This window comes from Leptonychotes weddellii, chromosome 3 (assembly GCF_054177405.1).
Source record: "Leptonychotes weddellii isolate Sample4059 chromosome 3, ASM5417740v2, whole genome shotgun sequence".
NCBI lineage: Eukaryota > Metazoa > Chordata > Mammalia > Carnivora > Phocidae > Leptonychotes > Leptonychotes weddellii.
The window spans coordinates 39,310,081-39,327,932 of NC_138371.1; the positions used below are offsets into that span (position 1 = coordinate 39,310,081).

Consider the following 17,852-nt stretch of genomic DNA (forward strand, 5'->3'; position numbering starts at 1 on the left):
CCGTTAGCTGGAGTCATTCAGCCCGACAGGCTAAAGATCCAAACTGATCGTGGCGGATTCCGGGACCGAGGGACGGGTTGTGCGAATCAAGTACCTTAGATCCAAGCCAGTAAGCCCAAATAACTGCAATAGCATGTTTATTCCTAGCCTCCTCCTTCAGCCGGCTCAGTTCCCTTCGCGCCTGTGATGCATTTGAAAAGGAGTTACAGAAAAGTTTAAGGCAAGAAAGGTTACTGCTGGTTCCCAAAGGGGAAAGAGGAAGAGAGACACCAGTCACCATCACACAGTGAACGCGAAAGCGTGTGCCTCCACCCCACACCACAATATCGGAGAGACAGGCAGGTAAAGGCGTGCTCAGTAGCTTAAGCCAGGGAAACATTTCTGGCCCCCGAAGGAGAGGGTCCGTGGCCCCACACGTTACTCCCGACCCACTGCCTTCCCGGGGGGGGGGGCCGCTGGGGGGCAGTCTCTGGCCTACCTGGGTCCCACGCCAATAGGCCGCAATGGTGGTGGCTGCCTCCTCACATCGCTTTTGGTGCTTCAGTTCCCGCAGGATCTTCCGGGCCTGAGGGGAAGAATCACCCAGGAAAATAGAGAGTTAACCAAAAAAATGAAATTCCATAGTGATGTGGGAAAAAAAATACTTGAGGAGACAGTCATCATATCCGTTCTCAAGTGAAAGATCTACAGCTTAAGGAGAGAAAAAGGAGAACTTGCTTAGTAGGCCTCAACGGACCAGGAGAAGGTGGTAAATGAGGCCGTCGTCGAGCACGACAGTGTAGCCGCCACTCAGACTGAGGTAGCGGCCTCCTGTGCCCTCACGTGTGACAGGAGGAAAATCTGAGCACAAGCAATAGAAGCTGGCGCACATCGGATGGAGGGAACCGCTCTCAGAACGTGGTCGGAGGATCTCCAATGATCCTCCAAAATCCCTTTATCACTTTCATTATTGTTGTATACAGAACGTAACCGGAGCTGTACTTTTTATTCAGAAGAGATGTTTAAAAACTTGCTAAAATAATCTCACTGGTCCAAAACCAGCGGCTTCTTCCCAGTAGCCACCAGGAACTGACTCTGTGGGGGCCAGGGCAGCGCGTGGTTTGGAGGTGGACTCTGAATGTCTGAAGTCTCTAGACTGGAGTCATGGCCCCATGACCCAGTAATGAGGTCAAAGAAGAACTGGCAGGCAGTAATTTCACTTCCTCCATGTGCTTGGATTTATATTTTGGCATCTGCTGTGGGACAACGACCAAAGTGCCCCACGGGCCTAGACGAAGGTCAATCGATGCCGCTGGACTCCTGGCCCAGGGCTCTACCCTCTGAAGGGGCCCTGGGCCTGGGAACTACCTTGGACTAGCCCCTCTGGACCCAGCTCACCCCACAAAATCTCCCAATAGGAAAGTGGTCAGGATAGGCCCTGAAGTATCTTCGACCTGGAGCAGGGGTCAATAACCTTTCTGTAGAAGGCCAGACGGGTAGTATTTCTGGCTTTACAGGTTTTACGTTCTCTATCACAACTACTCAGTTCTGATGTGACAGCACTAAAGCAGCCACTCGCGAGATGTAAATAAATAAGCAAGGTTTTGTACCAATAAAACTTTATATGAACTTTGTAATTATATTTGTATATATATTTATATATATATTTATACAAAATTTGTATCCCATATAATTTTTAACACCTCATGAGATGGTTCTTCTTTTGTTTTAAACAATGCTTTAAAAAATATAAAAGCGATTCTTTGCACAAAAACAGGCATAGGCTTGATTTGGTCCAGAGGCTGTAGTTTGCTGACCTCCGAACCAAGCTTGTAGGAAGGACCTGGAACTCGGTGATGGGTGCGCTGTGATCCCCACTAGAATGGCCAGAGCTCAGGATGTTTTGTTCATTACGGGGCAGCCCACAAGACGGTCACCAGGAAGTTACGGAAGGGAGCCGGGCTGGGGGTGCTGAGGTCCGGCAGGACACACAGGTACAGAGGCAACAGTGTGAGAGACAGCCCTCTGGGCTACACTTCCCTGGCAAACAGGGGGCAAGAGGATACTGAAATCATGTACGGTATTATTTCAAGGACTTCCTGCTCAGAGAACAAAGCTCTTGAAAAGAGAACCGGTTGGAAGGATGCAGCCAAGACATGGTCACAAGGGCCCCAGCGTCGCCCATAATATTTATTCTTTCTATCTGACTGTTTACAGGGTAGGCAGGAGACGAGGAGCTCTCCCCTGCAGGGTGACCTTAAAGACATCATCCTTTGTGAAGAACCTGAAAACTCCAAATAAATAAGGCTCACTTCTTTCAAACTTACCTTCCAACCCCGGATATAAGACTGAATTACCAAGGCAGAACTCTTGATCTGCTGATACCTCTTTTGTTGCTGTAGGACGAAAGGGAAAGATATTAGCGGTTCTATTTACACATCTGTAACACACACACTGCAAGGATTGAGAAAGAGGACTTGCTCACTTAGTGCAATTAACCCTTGATCTCCCATATTCCTTCTGGGAACCAATATGTAAAGAAATCAAAATATCAAACGATCCAAAATTATTACAGTTAATCCAGAGAATGCTTTAAGGATGCTAAATATAATTCAATGATCATCACTTTAATAGAACTGTGGGGATATAAACGTGAATCCAACCCCACTCCTGCACCCAAGGACTTGCAGTGGACACCAGTCGGCGATGTGAAACAGAAACAGCATCTTGGGAGAGTCGAGTGAGCACCAAGTAGGTTCAGATACAGCCAAGGTCGCCTCCGGGTGGGGAAGGTTAAAGCCAACCCAGTGAGCCTCCAAGAAGGAGGCCCCAGGCCAAATGTTGGCACAGCAAGCTCAATGCCCGGAGGCCCTTTTTAGTTCTAGGGCTGATGCCTCAGAGAGTGGAGGCGATTGGAATCCTACCCCTAGAAACGTGAGCTCTTACTGTATTTAATGTGGAATATTCCCTGGCACATGTGCATCTGGGGTGAAATTTCAGCTTTTCAATGTACTGAAGTCATGTTGTGCTTCTTTCACTTTGGAAATGCTAGATTGCTCAGCTCCCTTTACTGGGGGGGCAGACATGCCTTTCGGCACCCTAGGTTGTATTTTGGAAGCTCAGAGGAAACACGGTGATGTGATCAACACATGAGCAGCAAAGCAAGAGAACACCAGAGACAAAGACCTTGGACAAGTCACTACCTTCTCTGGGTCTCCATTTCCTCATCTGTCAAATGAGGAGCTGCAAACCCCTCCCCGCCCCCAGATTCCTCACAGAAGAATATTCCGTGCTGTACAACAAACTACACCCACCGTCTCTGACCATCACTTCTGACATCCATTTGGTACCTCACTGTTCTCTTCTGAAACTCCTAAATGGCTTGAAAAGAACTCTATCTCACTTTAAAATTCATCTCATAGAGCCATTAAAAAGGACAGAATATGGATTTTAAAATAATCAGCAACTGAAAACAGGCATGGAGAAAGTGTTGGAGTTATCTGATTGAGGAAAAATACTGAGTTTAATCCCTGGCGTGGATAACACGTAGTTAACTGGTTGAGGTGTTTAGTTCAACTTCTGAAGCAGATTTGACACTAGGGCAAAATTAATACTTTCTCTGAAAGTTAGGCTATTATTTGTTTCTATTCTCCAAATCAGTATTCATCGTCGCTCTCCCCATCATGATTTAATGGTACATTACATGGTGGCTCTTTTATTCATCTGGAGACACAGGGAGGAAAGGCCACAGATGGTACCTGCTTTTCCTGGTTCATTGCCCTGTTTCTTCGCAGACTTCTGATGAAATGCCGCCTTCCAGAGGTCTTCCTTGACCTTGCTATCTAAATTTGTATCTTATATTTACATCCTAATTCTCCACTATCCTTTATCTCAGTACTCTTGGTTTTCTTCCTAGCACTGACTACAATCTGTAATTGTTCCGATTATTCACTTGCTTGTCCCTTACTAGATATAAACTCTAGGAGGTCAGGAAATTAGGTTGTTTTGTTCATGGTGCTCTCCCCAGAGCCTGGAAGAGTAGGTGTTGGCAAAAGCATTCGTAGGATTCAAGGTAGATGAATTCACTACACTCCCAAACGTGGATTTTCTTAATGATCTCAAAAATAAATGATGAAAAGGGTCCCTGAGGACTGGTGATTTCTCAGTCCCCCCTTTCTCAGACGAATACAAAATAGAGCATTATGAATCTGCAGAAATGCCAAGCGCCATTGCTGTGTGCACGGAAGAGAATCCACCACAGCCAGGACAACCGTCCTCTGCGCCTTTGCAGATTACATAGGAATACAACCATCATCGTGACTGGACAGGTCCATACGTCCACACCCATTCTACTGGTTGTACCCTTTCGACTAGAGGAAGCAATTGTAAAGGTACTCTCTTAAAGATCAAGCAATTTTTTTTCTTTGGCTTAATCATTTAAGTATGTCCTTAATTTCTCAAATTTGGACGTATTACGCTAAAACACATGACATGAGACTAGGTCAGCAACACTATGTCCTGGTTACACACCGCCTCCTAGTAAGATGTTTCTAGAGCAGAGAAACAGAATACCCTAAAGGAGATCTGACTGCAAATTCAATTCATCTTCCGACTCACTCTCTAGAGCAAATGCATAGAATGAAAAAGCACTTGGGAGTAGTGTTTTTATCACTAAAATTCATTTGTGAGAACACAGCCCAGGTTTAAGCTAGCCTAAAGGCAAACCTCCGGGCTTCCGTCAAACATGTTACTCCTTCAATGAAACATCTATAATCAAGTGAGAAAGAAAATCCCAAAAAGAAATGCCATGTCTATTAAGTAAACATACTGTATTTTTGAGTCTTTTCCCCTAGTTAATAAGACCAGCTATCTGAGGACTAAAGGAAATTGAACTCTTGCACCAAACCCAGAATTCTACTACAATGGGGCATTAGTTTTCTGGAATGAAGCCATTTTCAGCGCTGCTACAATACACAGAGAACAGCCAATTATTCTGGAAAATTGACCCTACGATATGAAGAGAGTTAAATGACACTGCCTCTTCAAATCTGATGAGCAATTTCAAGATTTCAATCTCTCAATACATGTATCTATATCAGGGAAGGCAGCGTCGTGACATACTAAACTTGAGCTTTAAAGTTGTCCTGGATGCAAATCTCATCTCTGCTGCTTAGTGGCTGTTTGCCCACGGGCAAGTTACTTGACGCCTCATGCCTCAGTTTCCCTGTCTTTAACAAAGGTACCACAAGAGTACTCATTCCATGAAGTTGCTGGGGGAACCGAATATGTAAAAATGACATACACAGTTAACTACATAACGAATACTTGCAAATAAGCCTCATTATTACAGATGAGAAAGGTCGGAGGCTCTTACCGCGTATCTCCTATACCAGGCGGCTACCACGATCTGGCTTTTTCTCATTAGCAGGAAGTGTGTGCGGCATTTCCACCCCCGATAAATCTTCTGAATGAGAGTGGCCAAGTCCTCAAGACGCTGTTTCCTCAGGTCTTCTAGTTTGAATAACTAATAAGAAAGGGTAGATGGATTTATCAAAAGTCTACCAAAACCTTATGACATGCATGAAAGACATCTCCAGGAGGAAAAAGTTCACAATGTTAGAATCAACCACATTGAGAAAAAAAATGCATAACCATCTTAATTACAGATGATAGGAATAACAACCCACGAGAAGACCTATTTTGATGAATTCATACAAGATCCACTATTTACAATAGGGCGATGGAGAATTTGACAAATCAGAGAGGGGCTGAACTGGAAGCTCAGATTTACCTTCACGCTATCCACGGGAATGCAACTACTAAGCGCAGGGGGATGCTGATAATGTTTCTCTCTTGAACAATTCAAACATTTGCCAAATTCTCCAAATTACCAAAGACACTGCTATGTTAATTATACTTCATCCTAGTCTATATTCGTTTACAAAAAAACGTTCCCTTGGAGTTCCTACGTAGAATTTTAAGTGTCCTTTTCACCTTAAAAATTTTTTCAATAGGAATGCTTTCACGTACCTTAAAATAATAGGGTTGTCTTTCCTAAAATTATTACATAATTCAGCTATAATCAATACAGACTGAATTTACCCCCAATTCCTATGAATTAGGGAGGTTTTATTGCTGTAATAACCGTTTCTCTAGTAAGTGGTGTACAATCTATCAGTTCAAAGATTTTGATGTTTCATTAAAAAAACCACGTTAGGGCGCCTGGGTGGCTCAGTTGGTTAGGCGACTGCCTTCGGCTCAGGTCATGATCCCGGGGTCCTGGGATCAAGTCCCGCATCGGGCTCCCTGCTCTGCAGGGAGCCTGCTTCTCCCTCTCCCGCTCCCCCTGCTTGTGTTCCCTCTCTCGCTGTGTCTCTCTCTGTCAAATAAATAAATAAAATCTTAAAACAAAACAAAACAAAAAAAAAACCACGTTCTTCTACTGCCCTCCTACTTGCCCATCCTCCTGGAGGTCTGCAGAAAAAACAAGAATGTGGGCCTCCTGGCAGCATCTCTGGTGATGTTATGAAGTTAAATATCCTTTAAGGACTTGCCTATATGATTATAACGTAAGTTCAGAGTGTCAAGATTTTGGTTACTTACTGTTCTCGGGTTCCGGATGAATATCTTTGATCTACCAAAGGAGTATTCTTCCACAGGAATCTCTAATTCATTAAACAGAACCTCCACGCCAGCCCTATAAAAATAAATAAAAACAGTGAGTTTTCTGAGTTATAAAAAGAGGTTATCTTCTCTTCAATCATGGTATCAGGTTCTTAGCAGCATAAAAAAATAGCTTTATTTCCAAGTACAATTGGTCTTTCAGTAAGCAGTCTTTTGTGAAAGATTTTTCAGACTGAACTCCACAAATTAAACCAAATCCAGTAACGCTGAAAGAGTAAATTTGGGTTCGGAACTATGTAGTCTAGGAAAATACGGCATTAAAGCCAGTATCTTGATTTCATTAACAGAGGCAATCTTTGTATCAAATATACCCATAACAAAGCCCCAACCAGGATCAGGAGGGGATACAAGAAATTCACATCTATTTTTGAGTCCGCTCAGTTAACTCTTGAAAATATTTTTAATATTGCGCTCATGCCTCACAGCATGGGCAGAACCCAAGAGACAGTGCTAAGTGCCAGACCAATGGGGTGGAATGAAGCAGAGGCCTTATGCGATGGGAGCAAGGCCTGAGCTGGGCTCTGACTTCTCCATCCTGGACTCCGCTTTCAACATCAATCTTTAACGAAACTTCAGCCCACCGACTTAGGGCCTAGGTGCCAAGCAGGGAGTGAAGGCATGTTCTGTGCATTATGGTAAATACTGACCATTCTACCGTGGCAATTAGCAATGGGAACAAACAGTACGCAGATCCCACACTGCCTGGGTGTTGACCTGTGGCATCGGAGGCCACATCATATGTCTGGAGTTCATCTCCTTGTAATACACAGGGTGAGTGTCCTATTCCAGGCCATGTCCAGTGAGAATGTGGGGGCAATACCAGTACAGTGAAATCAAATCCCTAGTGCCTGCACAGGCCCGTAAAACAGACACGGCGGCCTTCCTGTGGTGGTTGGGAGAGCTTCTGCCACCTGCAGGGAAGGGGCAACTTCTCCGCCGGGCAAGAGCTGAAGAAAGCGCAGTGGACAGCCGAAGCCTGCTTTCTCTGCTGCAGCAGCCCCCTGGCAGTACACAGGTTCTGTCTGCATGTGGAGAGCTCACAGGGGCTGCTCCTGCAGGGGTCCATCGCTCTGTCTGGGACTAGATGCCTGAGTGCAATTCAGCGAAGATGGGCGGAAAGCCGCAGGACCTGGATTCCACCATGTTCTCCAATCCAGCTTCACCAGCAATAACACTGACTCTGAGTCCTATCTGCTCCTGTATCTATTTCTCAGTTGGTGCAGACCCAGGCGAAGAGTAAGACCCTCACCCCCACTCACCGTCTGTCTCTGGGGTTAATTCCCCAGAAAAAAAAAACCCAAAAAGCGAAGAGCAGTGATCCGAGATGTCTCTAACTCCTTTCATGATTCTACACAAATATACTTAGCAATTACAAATCCCCTCCTACGAACTTGCCACGGCATATTTTTAAAATTCTATTGACATACAAGTTCCAAATGTGGATAAGCCCTGTTCAGACCTTACAATCGAGGCCTCTATAATCAATCACTGATTGGCACAAAACGGTACCCTAATGGAAGAGGGTCCAACACAGAGGAAGCATCCAACTTGCCACAGAATTGTTTTACTAACAGCAGGTGAAGAAAATAGCATGGGATTTGTAGGCTTTAAAACTTCATTATTAAATGTGATCAATGCATTTCTTACCTTGCTGGTCCTTTCCAATGAGGCCATGTTTGTTTACAAAGCATTTTGTATCTTTCTAGGCATGGTTCATAGGCCTGCCTGAAGGCGTAGCCTGCCCTCCTCACTCGAACATTCTCCAAAAGACCCAGGTACCTGATCTGATGACACACTAGAGCCTCGGTGAAGATGTGTGCTGCTTTTTTATCATTTGGTTTGATGCACCTAAAATATCACACAGATTTTAGGTTTTAAACTCTGTCTCTTGAGGATAGATCTGTGTTTTACAAAGTAGAGTATATAATTATTTTGCGATAATTATTTATTATCTTTGGGAAACCTAGTCATATCTTTTTAAATTATTTTAAACTGTTTTACAGAAACCTAAAAATGAATATGACATACATACATGGCACTTAAAGAATATACTAATACATACAATAATAACAGGGATGAATATCACTGACGTTCTGTTGATTGAAATAAGTTTGACATAAAAGAGTATATATTTTTTAATTCCATTTATATGAAGTTCAAGAAAAACAAATCTATGATTAGAAATCAGTATTGCTGTTACCTCTGGGGAGAGGTAGGGGTGCAGATCGACAGAGAAGGGGCACAAAGGAACCTTCGGGGATGATGGGCACAGGTGTATACATATATAAAAACTTCAACAAGCTGTGCAATTAAGATTCATACACTTTACTGTACCGTATGATATAACTCACTGAAACTATTAAAAACACTACTGTTTCCCTATTGCCCTGTATCTCCCTCCTTTTTAACAGGGCATTTTGCTGTCCAAGGAACAACGAACATTTCCCAGCCTCTTTTGCAAGTAGGTGTGGCCATGTGATCAAAAGTCTGGCCACCAGGATCACAACAGAATTAATATATGGCATTTCTGAGTGTCCTTAAAAGGAAGGGACTTGCACTCCCCTTGTTCTTCTCTAACCGCTGGCTGGGAATATAGAGCCATGGTAGAAAGCCATCTTTGACAATATGGATGAGGGAAACACCCTGGGAACCACAGAGCCACAAAATAGAAGAAAATGCTGGGTTAGCCCCAAAATCCTTATACTCAGAAGTTACATAAGGAATAAGTGAGTCTTGTTTAAGCCATTGTTATGTTCGGATCTTAAGGAAGCAATCTCTATATCTTAATTAATACACTATTAAACATTTATGGTTATATCTGCCTACTTACAAGTGTTAAATAAATTCACACATATATAATATGTGAACAATTAAGTCTTACCTAGTTTGACTTTGGTGTTTTTATGCTTCTCCTTTTACATTTACAAAAAATAATGTCCACCCTTTGGCTTAAAAATAGACAACCAGATCAATGGGAACAGCCTAGTGAGTTTAGACCTAAACACTTACACATGTTTTCAACTGATTTCCAATAAAGGCATCAAGATAACTGAATAAAAAATAGCGATTTTTTTCTTTTCAATATATGGTGCCAGAGCAACGGGATATCTATATGGAAAAATATGGACCTTAACATGAAATCTGAAACTACAAAGACTCTAGAAAAAAATATAATATATTCACAAGCTTATAGTTTATTAAGACTTCTTAGAGCTACAATAAAGTCACTAAAAAGGAAGGAAGATGAAGGAACATTCTGGGGTGATGGAATTTTCCTTATGTTGACCAAGGTGGTGGTTGTCAAAGTGAATACAACGATGAAAAAATAACTGAGCTATTCACCTAGGATCTGTGCATATCACATCATGCAAATTATTATTAAATAATAACTTTTTAAAAGTCCACTTAATTGAGAATAACAAAAGCAACTGACCACAGAAAGTTTCCTGGGTTTTTTTTCTTTTTTGAAACTAGGATCTTTGCCTGCTATATGTTCCAACCTGATTGCAATCAAACCAGGGGGTTTTGACTATTTATATTTGTTACCAATATAAATATTAGGTAAACAAACCACACAGAAATGTTCTTCCCGCTAGGTTCCTCACAACGGCATTTTCAAAGACAGTTATGGAAAGGATGTGTGAGTGTGTGTGCGCTATACGAAACCTGACCTGTTAGATACACATCCCCCATTATCTACTTCACCAAATACACAGATTGAAAACTCCAATCCTCATTGGGCTTTACTGAATCTTGAGATCTAAGGTGCCCTGGAAACAGGAAAAAAAGACCAGATGCTTCTGAAGGAATTCTTTCTGTTGCTTTGAAAAATTTAAGAATGTTTTGGGAGTCATTCCTTTCTCCAAATCTATAAGTCTCAAGAAGAAAGAGACATATTTTCTAACACCAAAGTTGGAACTAAAGCCCCACTTGGTTTAATGCTGTGCTCTAAGTTAATGTAAGAAGATGAATCCAACAGAAGAGTTTTCTGCAAAACCTTTACCAGAAAAAACGCTTACATTTCTGAACACGTCATGAAACAAAGATACAAAAAGTGAAAAATCCTATGTGCGAACAATGCAATTTCATTAAATATCTATCCCCCCCGCTTTTTTAAATTCCTTGCTTGAAGGGGTGGGAGGGGCACTGGAGTATTTTTTAAGCGAACCCAAGATACCACATTATTTGACGGGTAAGAACTTGGGTTATTCTCTGTGGGGGTTATATTCTGATTTAGGCAAACAGGGAAATGATCTTCCCTGAAAGTACCTTCCTAATGAACCTGTCAAAGAATTTTATGTGCCAGAAATACCTAATGTAGTTTGGATTCTTGGTCTGGAGGTTTTTCATCAGTGTGGCCACAGACGCCTTGAACTGAGAGCCTGCTGTAGGAGGCCTTTTCAGGTTGATCTTGGCGGGGTTCCCTTCGGGGAACAGAGACTTGATGAGGGTGTGGCCAGCTTTCCACATGGCTTGGGACAGGTCTCGATAGAGAAGATCATTGTTTTTGTCAACAAATCCTTCCACTTGATACAGCACCTATGAGCAGCACACGAAACTCAACAGCTGACATACTGCAGTCCCAGGCATCACACAACTGTTAAAAATATTCCAAGACTATAATGCAGCCTCTACTTTCCCCATCAACCACCCCCTCCCCCGGCACATTAGTCACACTCCTAATACCGAATTAGCCTCCAAGTTTAAATTCCATCTGTCTAAATCACAGAAGAGTTCAAAATAAATTCTATTACACTTCAGGATTTGCAAGAATAAACTCCAAAAAATGCTATCGTAACATTTTCAAAGGATTGTAGGCTTTTTTGGTGTTTGCGCACATTTTTGAGGTTTTACTTTTCTTTCTTTTTTTTTAGTTCACATGTGCCAATTCTAGTCTGCTTAAAAGTAGGAGAAAATAGAGATAGCACTGATATTTTCAGACCTCCTAAGCGGGCAAAGAACTGACCAGAAAAGTATCTTTTAATAACATAAGCTAACAAAAAAAAAAAAAAAAGAAGTACTAAGTTCCAACTTTTTGAAATTAACAGAAATTTGGGTACCATATACTTAATTTTTACTAAATATATAAATAAGAATGTTTTCCTCTTTGGAATTTGCAAACTTATGTAAAAGAAAGGAGGTATTAACGTCAACTGATACTCTTTCAGGACTCTAAAAATTAAGCTATTATCAAAATTGGTTTTAACATTATCTTTATAGATCTTAGGTGGCATAAAATTAATACCCTCAAATATTAAGCAAATGAGTAAGTGCTTTTTTTTTTTAAGATCGTATTTATTTATTTGTCAGAGAGAGAGAGAGCACAAGCAGGGGGAGAGGCAGAGGGAGAAGCAGGCTCCCCACTGAGCAGGGAGCCCGATGTGGGACTCGATCCCAGGACCCTGGGATCATGACCTGAGCCGAAGGCAGACACTTAACCGACTAAGCCACCCAGGCATCCCAATAAGTGTTTTTTTTAAAGAAGTAGGTATTTTCCCCACTTTTGTTTCAAAATCTCAATCTAAGAATTCATTGTTTTTGCTAAGTGATCTGTGCTTCTAAAACCTTACTGTCAGTCGTTAGTGACTCCTAATTTTTACTAGCAAGTCTCCTTTTATTCATGTTGACAGATCTATTTTTATAGGATAACAGAGCTTGGAAACAATAACATCGATTTTTAAAATACATTTGAGCTCTTTCATTAAGACCACTGGCTTTTCCTTTCAGCTCTCAGTTAAGATTTTGACTCAACACGATCCAGATTCTACCTCTATTAAACAATTTACTGATCCTACGATTTCAGCAACTCATCCTTACAAGTTGGCACTGGTCCAAATGCCACCTGAGGCATGGCCTCCTCAAGGGAAGGACTGCAGGCCCACTGGGTGCTCGCGGCTCCCCCGTACCTTGCCAGCATAGTGCTGAATTCTGAAACAGCTGTGAGGCAGGGATGTGTCATTAAGAAACCTAGAGCTCTTGCTCATCCTGCTCTCAAAGTGCTGGTGAGTGGCGCAAACTTGGTTGAGCTTCTCCAAGAAGGTCTCGTCGGTGACCGTGCCAGGTCTCAGGCACTCCTCATCCAGCATGGCCAGGATCCCATTTGTGTTCTGCGAGAAAGGAAGTAAAAAGCGTCTCTTTCCTTCCTCACTGTATTGTTTAAATAATTATTCCTAATTACACTGTCAAACACAATTAACTTAGTCACAAGAAAATTCCGCTCGGTTACAACAAAAAGCAGAGAATCAAAACAAGCCACAAAAAGCCACAGGAGTCCCGGCCCCCTTCCACAGTCCCAGGTGTGTGTCCCTGCTGGGGGGGGGAGGGGTCTCTATCCGTCTCCCTCCCCCACTCTGCCCCCTCACCCCCCCCACAGAACAGGACTTAGGAGTCACCTCAGCTACCTCAATGGGCTGATGACTGAAATCCACATTGTTCAAAAAAGGCAAATCAGACCTCATATTCCAAACACACTCAAACACAAATCTAAACATCAGAAACTACATGTGACAATGCAATCTCTACGACATGTGGTCATAAATCACAAAGCACAGTCTTCTAAGGCCATTTATTTGATCCATAGCTTCAGAAGGAAATTGGTTTCAGATGTTTTCAGATTGTTCATGTGTTCAAAATAGTTTATTTTCTAGCAAAAAAAAAAAAATGTGATTTGGGATCAAGGCAATCAAGCTGTGTTTCAAGAATATCTGTTTAGAATAAAATTCTTCCACATAAAATTTCAAAACGAATGTTGAACACGAGTGAGAATTTGTTGTGTATTCAGACCTTATGGTCCTATTTATCCTAAGAGCAGTCAGCCCAGTTAAACTGAATCAAAAATCCAGAATCTTCTACTTTGCTAAATAAAGGCCGCTCTTCCTTGGATTGCCCCTATGGGCCCATATGTCTCCACTCCAAAGAGAACAATCCACTTTACTGACCATCAGCCCCACCCACTTCCACCGGGCCAAAGCTCCTGGTTCCTCTCCCCTTCTCCTCACAAGGCCATGACATCCTCTGACCAGCATTTGCTCATTCCACACAAAACCCCAGGGGAAATGTGGACTCTCAAGGATCAAGTGTGTTCACAACAGCCCCAGAGTAAACATTATTGTTAGGTAACACCGGAAGGAAACATTTCCTTTATGTACCCAGGCTTCTACGTGAACCTGAGTTTCTTCAAGCATATATGCAAGGGGATTTGGAGCTGAGATAATCTAGTTAAATTAAGTATATTACCATGGTTCTCTCTCTCTGTTTTTCCTTCTTGAAGGGAAAATAATTAAGTTCAATGTTATATTTATGAAGGAAAATGTACTAGTCATGACTTCTGAAAGTTAAAGTTCTCACAGCAAATTACTTTGGTCACAAAATTTACAAGCAAAAAATTTTCAGTAAATTCACTGATTTTTCTGGATATTAGAGTTTTGAATTGCTTTAGGTGGAATGTTAGCATTCACCTTCCGAAACTGTTCAAATATTTCAAAGCAAAGTTTACTTAAACAGTCATACTTCAGAATATTCAATTTAATGTTCCATTTAATTCAAGGTGCAGCCTTCAGGAGTATCTTAAAAACCGAGGGAAGAGATACTGGCTAATTACATAATGTCCAAAAGGTCTTGTTACAGATGAACAGAAAGTGACTTGCTGGACATTTAGAGCCTGTGATTCTATTCCAGCACTCACTTACCACTGACAACTAAAAAGACTGCAGGACAATAAAGTTTACGCATTATTTCAAACAATTTTCAATAACTTTGTTATTGAGGTCAAGAGTGTGAGTAATCTTAAGCCTAAAAAAAGGGCTCCCAAGTTTTCACATACAAATTAATCTTCCTGCAATCAATTCATTTATAATAAACTACAGACTACGATGTAAAAAAAATATTTAGTAACCTTTTGGAATCTAAAATTTATCTGGTAATTTTTCATACTTTAAGCCTTTTCACATACATACAGACATAGCTGGTCACCTGAAAATTCCCGTGGCCCTTGGCCACCTGCAAAGTCACACACACAAAATATCCCCCACGTAGGCAATCTGAACCAAGGCCGGGTCTGTAGTGGAGCTGCTCCTGGGGTCCCACTTAGCTCAGCTCCCATGATTGTCCCTTTATCCTCCTTTATCTTAACTCAAAGAAATGTTTTTTGTTATCTTACTTGAAGAACATGTAGCTGGAAGAGCATGCCCCTTTATCCTCCTTTACCTAAACTTGAAGAGCATGTTTGTTGTTCTTTATTAATTTATTTTAACAATGTTTTCCAGCTTTAGTGAGATACAGTTGACATATAACACTGTGGAATTTTAAGGTATACAAGGTGATAATTTGATATACTTTTACACTGCAAAATGATTACCACCATAAGCCTTAGTTAACACCTCTATCATGTCACATAGTTACCATTTTTTTTTTTGTGATGAGAACATTTAAGACCTGCTCTCCTATTTTCAAATATATAATATAGCATTGTTAACTGTAATCACCATGCTATGTATTAGATCTCTGGAACTTACTCATCTTGTAACTAGAAGTCTGTACCCTTTGACGGACATCTCCCCATTTCCCCCACCTCAGCCCCTAGCAACCACCATCCTATTGTTTCTTTGGCTTTTTTAGATTCTACATATAAGTGATATCACCCAGCATTTGTCTTTCTCTGCCTAACTTATTTCCCTTAGCGCAATGCCCTCAAGGTCCATCTGTTTTGTCACAAATGGCAGGATTTCCTTCTTTCTCAAGGCTGAATAATATCCCATTGTATATACACACCACATCTTCTTTATCCATTCATCTATAGACGGACACTTAGGTTGTTTCCATATCTTGGCTATTGTGAATAATGCTGCAATTAACACGGGAGTAAAGATACCTCTTCGAGATCCTGATTCTGTTTCCTTTGCATATATATACCCAGAAGTGGAACTGCTGGATCACACAACAGTTCTATTTTTAATTTTTTGAGGAATTTCCATGCTGCTTTCTATTATGGCTGCACTAATTTACACTCCCAGCAATCGTGCACATTTTCACACATCCTCACCGATAATTCTCTTTTTGGTAATAACCACTAAACAGTGTATTAAGTGGTTCCTGGAATTTTGGAAATGAAATGGATATATGACTGGGCAAAAACGTTTTGCCCGAGCCTCCTCTGACCAGTGCTCATATTCCCAGGAGCCGGGGACTAGACCTGGGCTCCCAGCAAGAATGGGGCGTGCATTGAGGGCATGGCATCTGAACGTCATGCATGGTCTCTATGATGTGGCCATGGGACGAGACTGAAAATCCTAGCCAAGGATCAAAACGTCCAGCTGTCTATGTGTGTGTTCAAGAACCGTGCATGATCTCTGATGGCTATAATAGAGTCTCCAGAACTCTGCAGTTCTGTAAAGAAAAGTGTCAAAATAGCAAAAATGCTACAGCTTAACACCGAAGCCTGCGAGATCTTTTGTGCAGGATATTATTACTAAGCAATTTTTATACTCACATTTTCTATTAGGTCACAAATGATAGCATTATTGAAATAGTCAATGTGTGTCCATTCTATGCCCTGAGAAACAAAAGAGAACAAAATCAGATTCCATATGATGAGGCCACACACCACCATCTATAAATCAGACACTGTGCCACCTTACTATGCTTCATGTCCTCTCTGGGTATTTCCTTTATAAAATCAGTGCTGCAAAATGTCATCTTCCGGTTCCCAAAACTTCCTTAATTTCAGCGGTCTGCCACTGACATGATGTGACTGAAGTGCACGCCCTTGACCTGTTCTGAGACCGCCTCCCATTCCACTCTCCCATCTGTGGCAATTTCCCATGCACTTCATTGGCTCTGTGCCAAACATTTACTCAACAGGCCCTTGGGTCAATATTACTTTGTGTATATTTACAATGTTTATAAGGAAATAAGTCAGAACTTGATCCCAGGAATCTAAGGCCCACATTTTTTCTGTTCTTAATTTGTAACCACAAGGAAAAATTAATTTTAGAGTCAATCCCATGTTGTAGGGCAGTTGACTATTCAAATGTAAAAACATCCCAGTGCTAAGACAAAATATTTCTAACGTAAAGAAAGACATAAAAATCGACCCACTGGTTCTGAGGCTAGCTACAAAGCCAAATCTGTGAGGCTAAATGTCATCATTCTGGATCTGCTTACACTCTGCCTGTAAGTGTAAACATTTATTTTTCTTCTAAGGGGAACTTAATTCATACAGCAAGCTAGGGATCTCCCTATATATTCTTAGACATGTTTTAGACAATCTGTACCAACTGTTTTAAGTTACAGATCAAAGTTTGGGCAATCTATTTATGATGAGAAGACAGGAAGAGAATGAATCTGGCTTTTAGGATGTTTACGTTAAAAAAGGTGCCAGCCAAGTATGAAATGTTTCTAAAGCATGGTGATCATTCTAAAAGAAAGATGAAATATTTATGATTTAGCTTTCGAGTACCTGGGTTATTTTATTAAGACACTGGGGATAACAATCACATTAGAAAATTCTGTACTGAAGCAAAAAAAAGGAAAGAAAAAAGGATTCAGTGTCTTTAGTGATTTACAGTAACACTATAGAAAATGAAAAAAAATAGGTAATACCATTATTAAAATATTAAAGCAAATAAATAAAAAGAAACAAAAATGTAATACAATATAGACACAATACAATAATTCCTCCTTTTGTTTGAAATAATTTTATACTTCAAAAAACATTATTTAAAAAATGAAAGCGTGAAAACCACACAGGGTCGTACAATTAAGGATGAAACTTCATAAACATTACTTCTGATTATTTTCAAATTACATTAAGTGAGATCATTTACACAGTACTAGAACAACACCTGGCAATATAGTGAGCACTCAACAAATATTACCTGTTCTTATTATAAAATCTTAGAAAATCAATGCCGCTTTGCCTTTTCTCGAACAACGTATCATGGAATCCTAGGATACACAGACTTTTGAATCTGGCTTCCTTCCTTTAGCATAATGCATTTGAGATTCCTTATGTCACTGTGTTTATCAATTGCTTGGTCCTTTTTTTTTGTTTTTTGACAGTGGACTGACATTTTTATTATTTTTTTCTTTCATTTTTAATGCGTTTTATTCTGGAGTAGCCAATTCTTCAGATAAGTCCTTGATCAACTATATGTTGGTTTGAAAAAAAAACTGCTTTTGAGCATAGCTGA

At 41.0% G+C, this 17,852-nt stretch overlaps 1 protein-coding gene across 1 annotated transcript in view; it reads right to left on the reverse strand.

The window, feature by feature from the left end:
* MYO1B (myosin IB) overlaps positions 1–17,852 on the reverse strand; it is a 91,513-nt gene that overhangs the window by 19,611 nt on the left and 54,050 nt on the right. The window contains exons 12-20 of the mRNA XM_081813955.1: positions 16,151–16,213; positions 12,570–12,770; positions 10,976–11,202; positions 8,311–8,511; positions 6,583–6,676; positions 5,354–5,503; positions 2,307–2,375; positions 479–565; positions 95–181 (exon numbers count right to left, since the gene is read on the reverse strand). Of these exons, the coding sequence (XP_081670081.1) occupies positions 95–181; positions 479–565; positions 2,307–2,375; positions 5,354–5,503; positions 6,583–6,676; positions 8,311–8,511; positions 10,976–11,202; positions 12,570–12,770; positions 16,151–16,213 (1,179 nt within the window). The remainder of the gene's footprint in view (positions 1–94; positions 182–478; positions 566–2,306; positions 2,376–5,353; positions 5,504–6,582; positions 6,677–8,310; positions 8,512–10,975; positions 11,203–12,569; positions 12,771–16,150; positions 16,214–17,852) is intronic.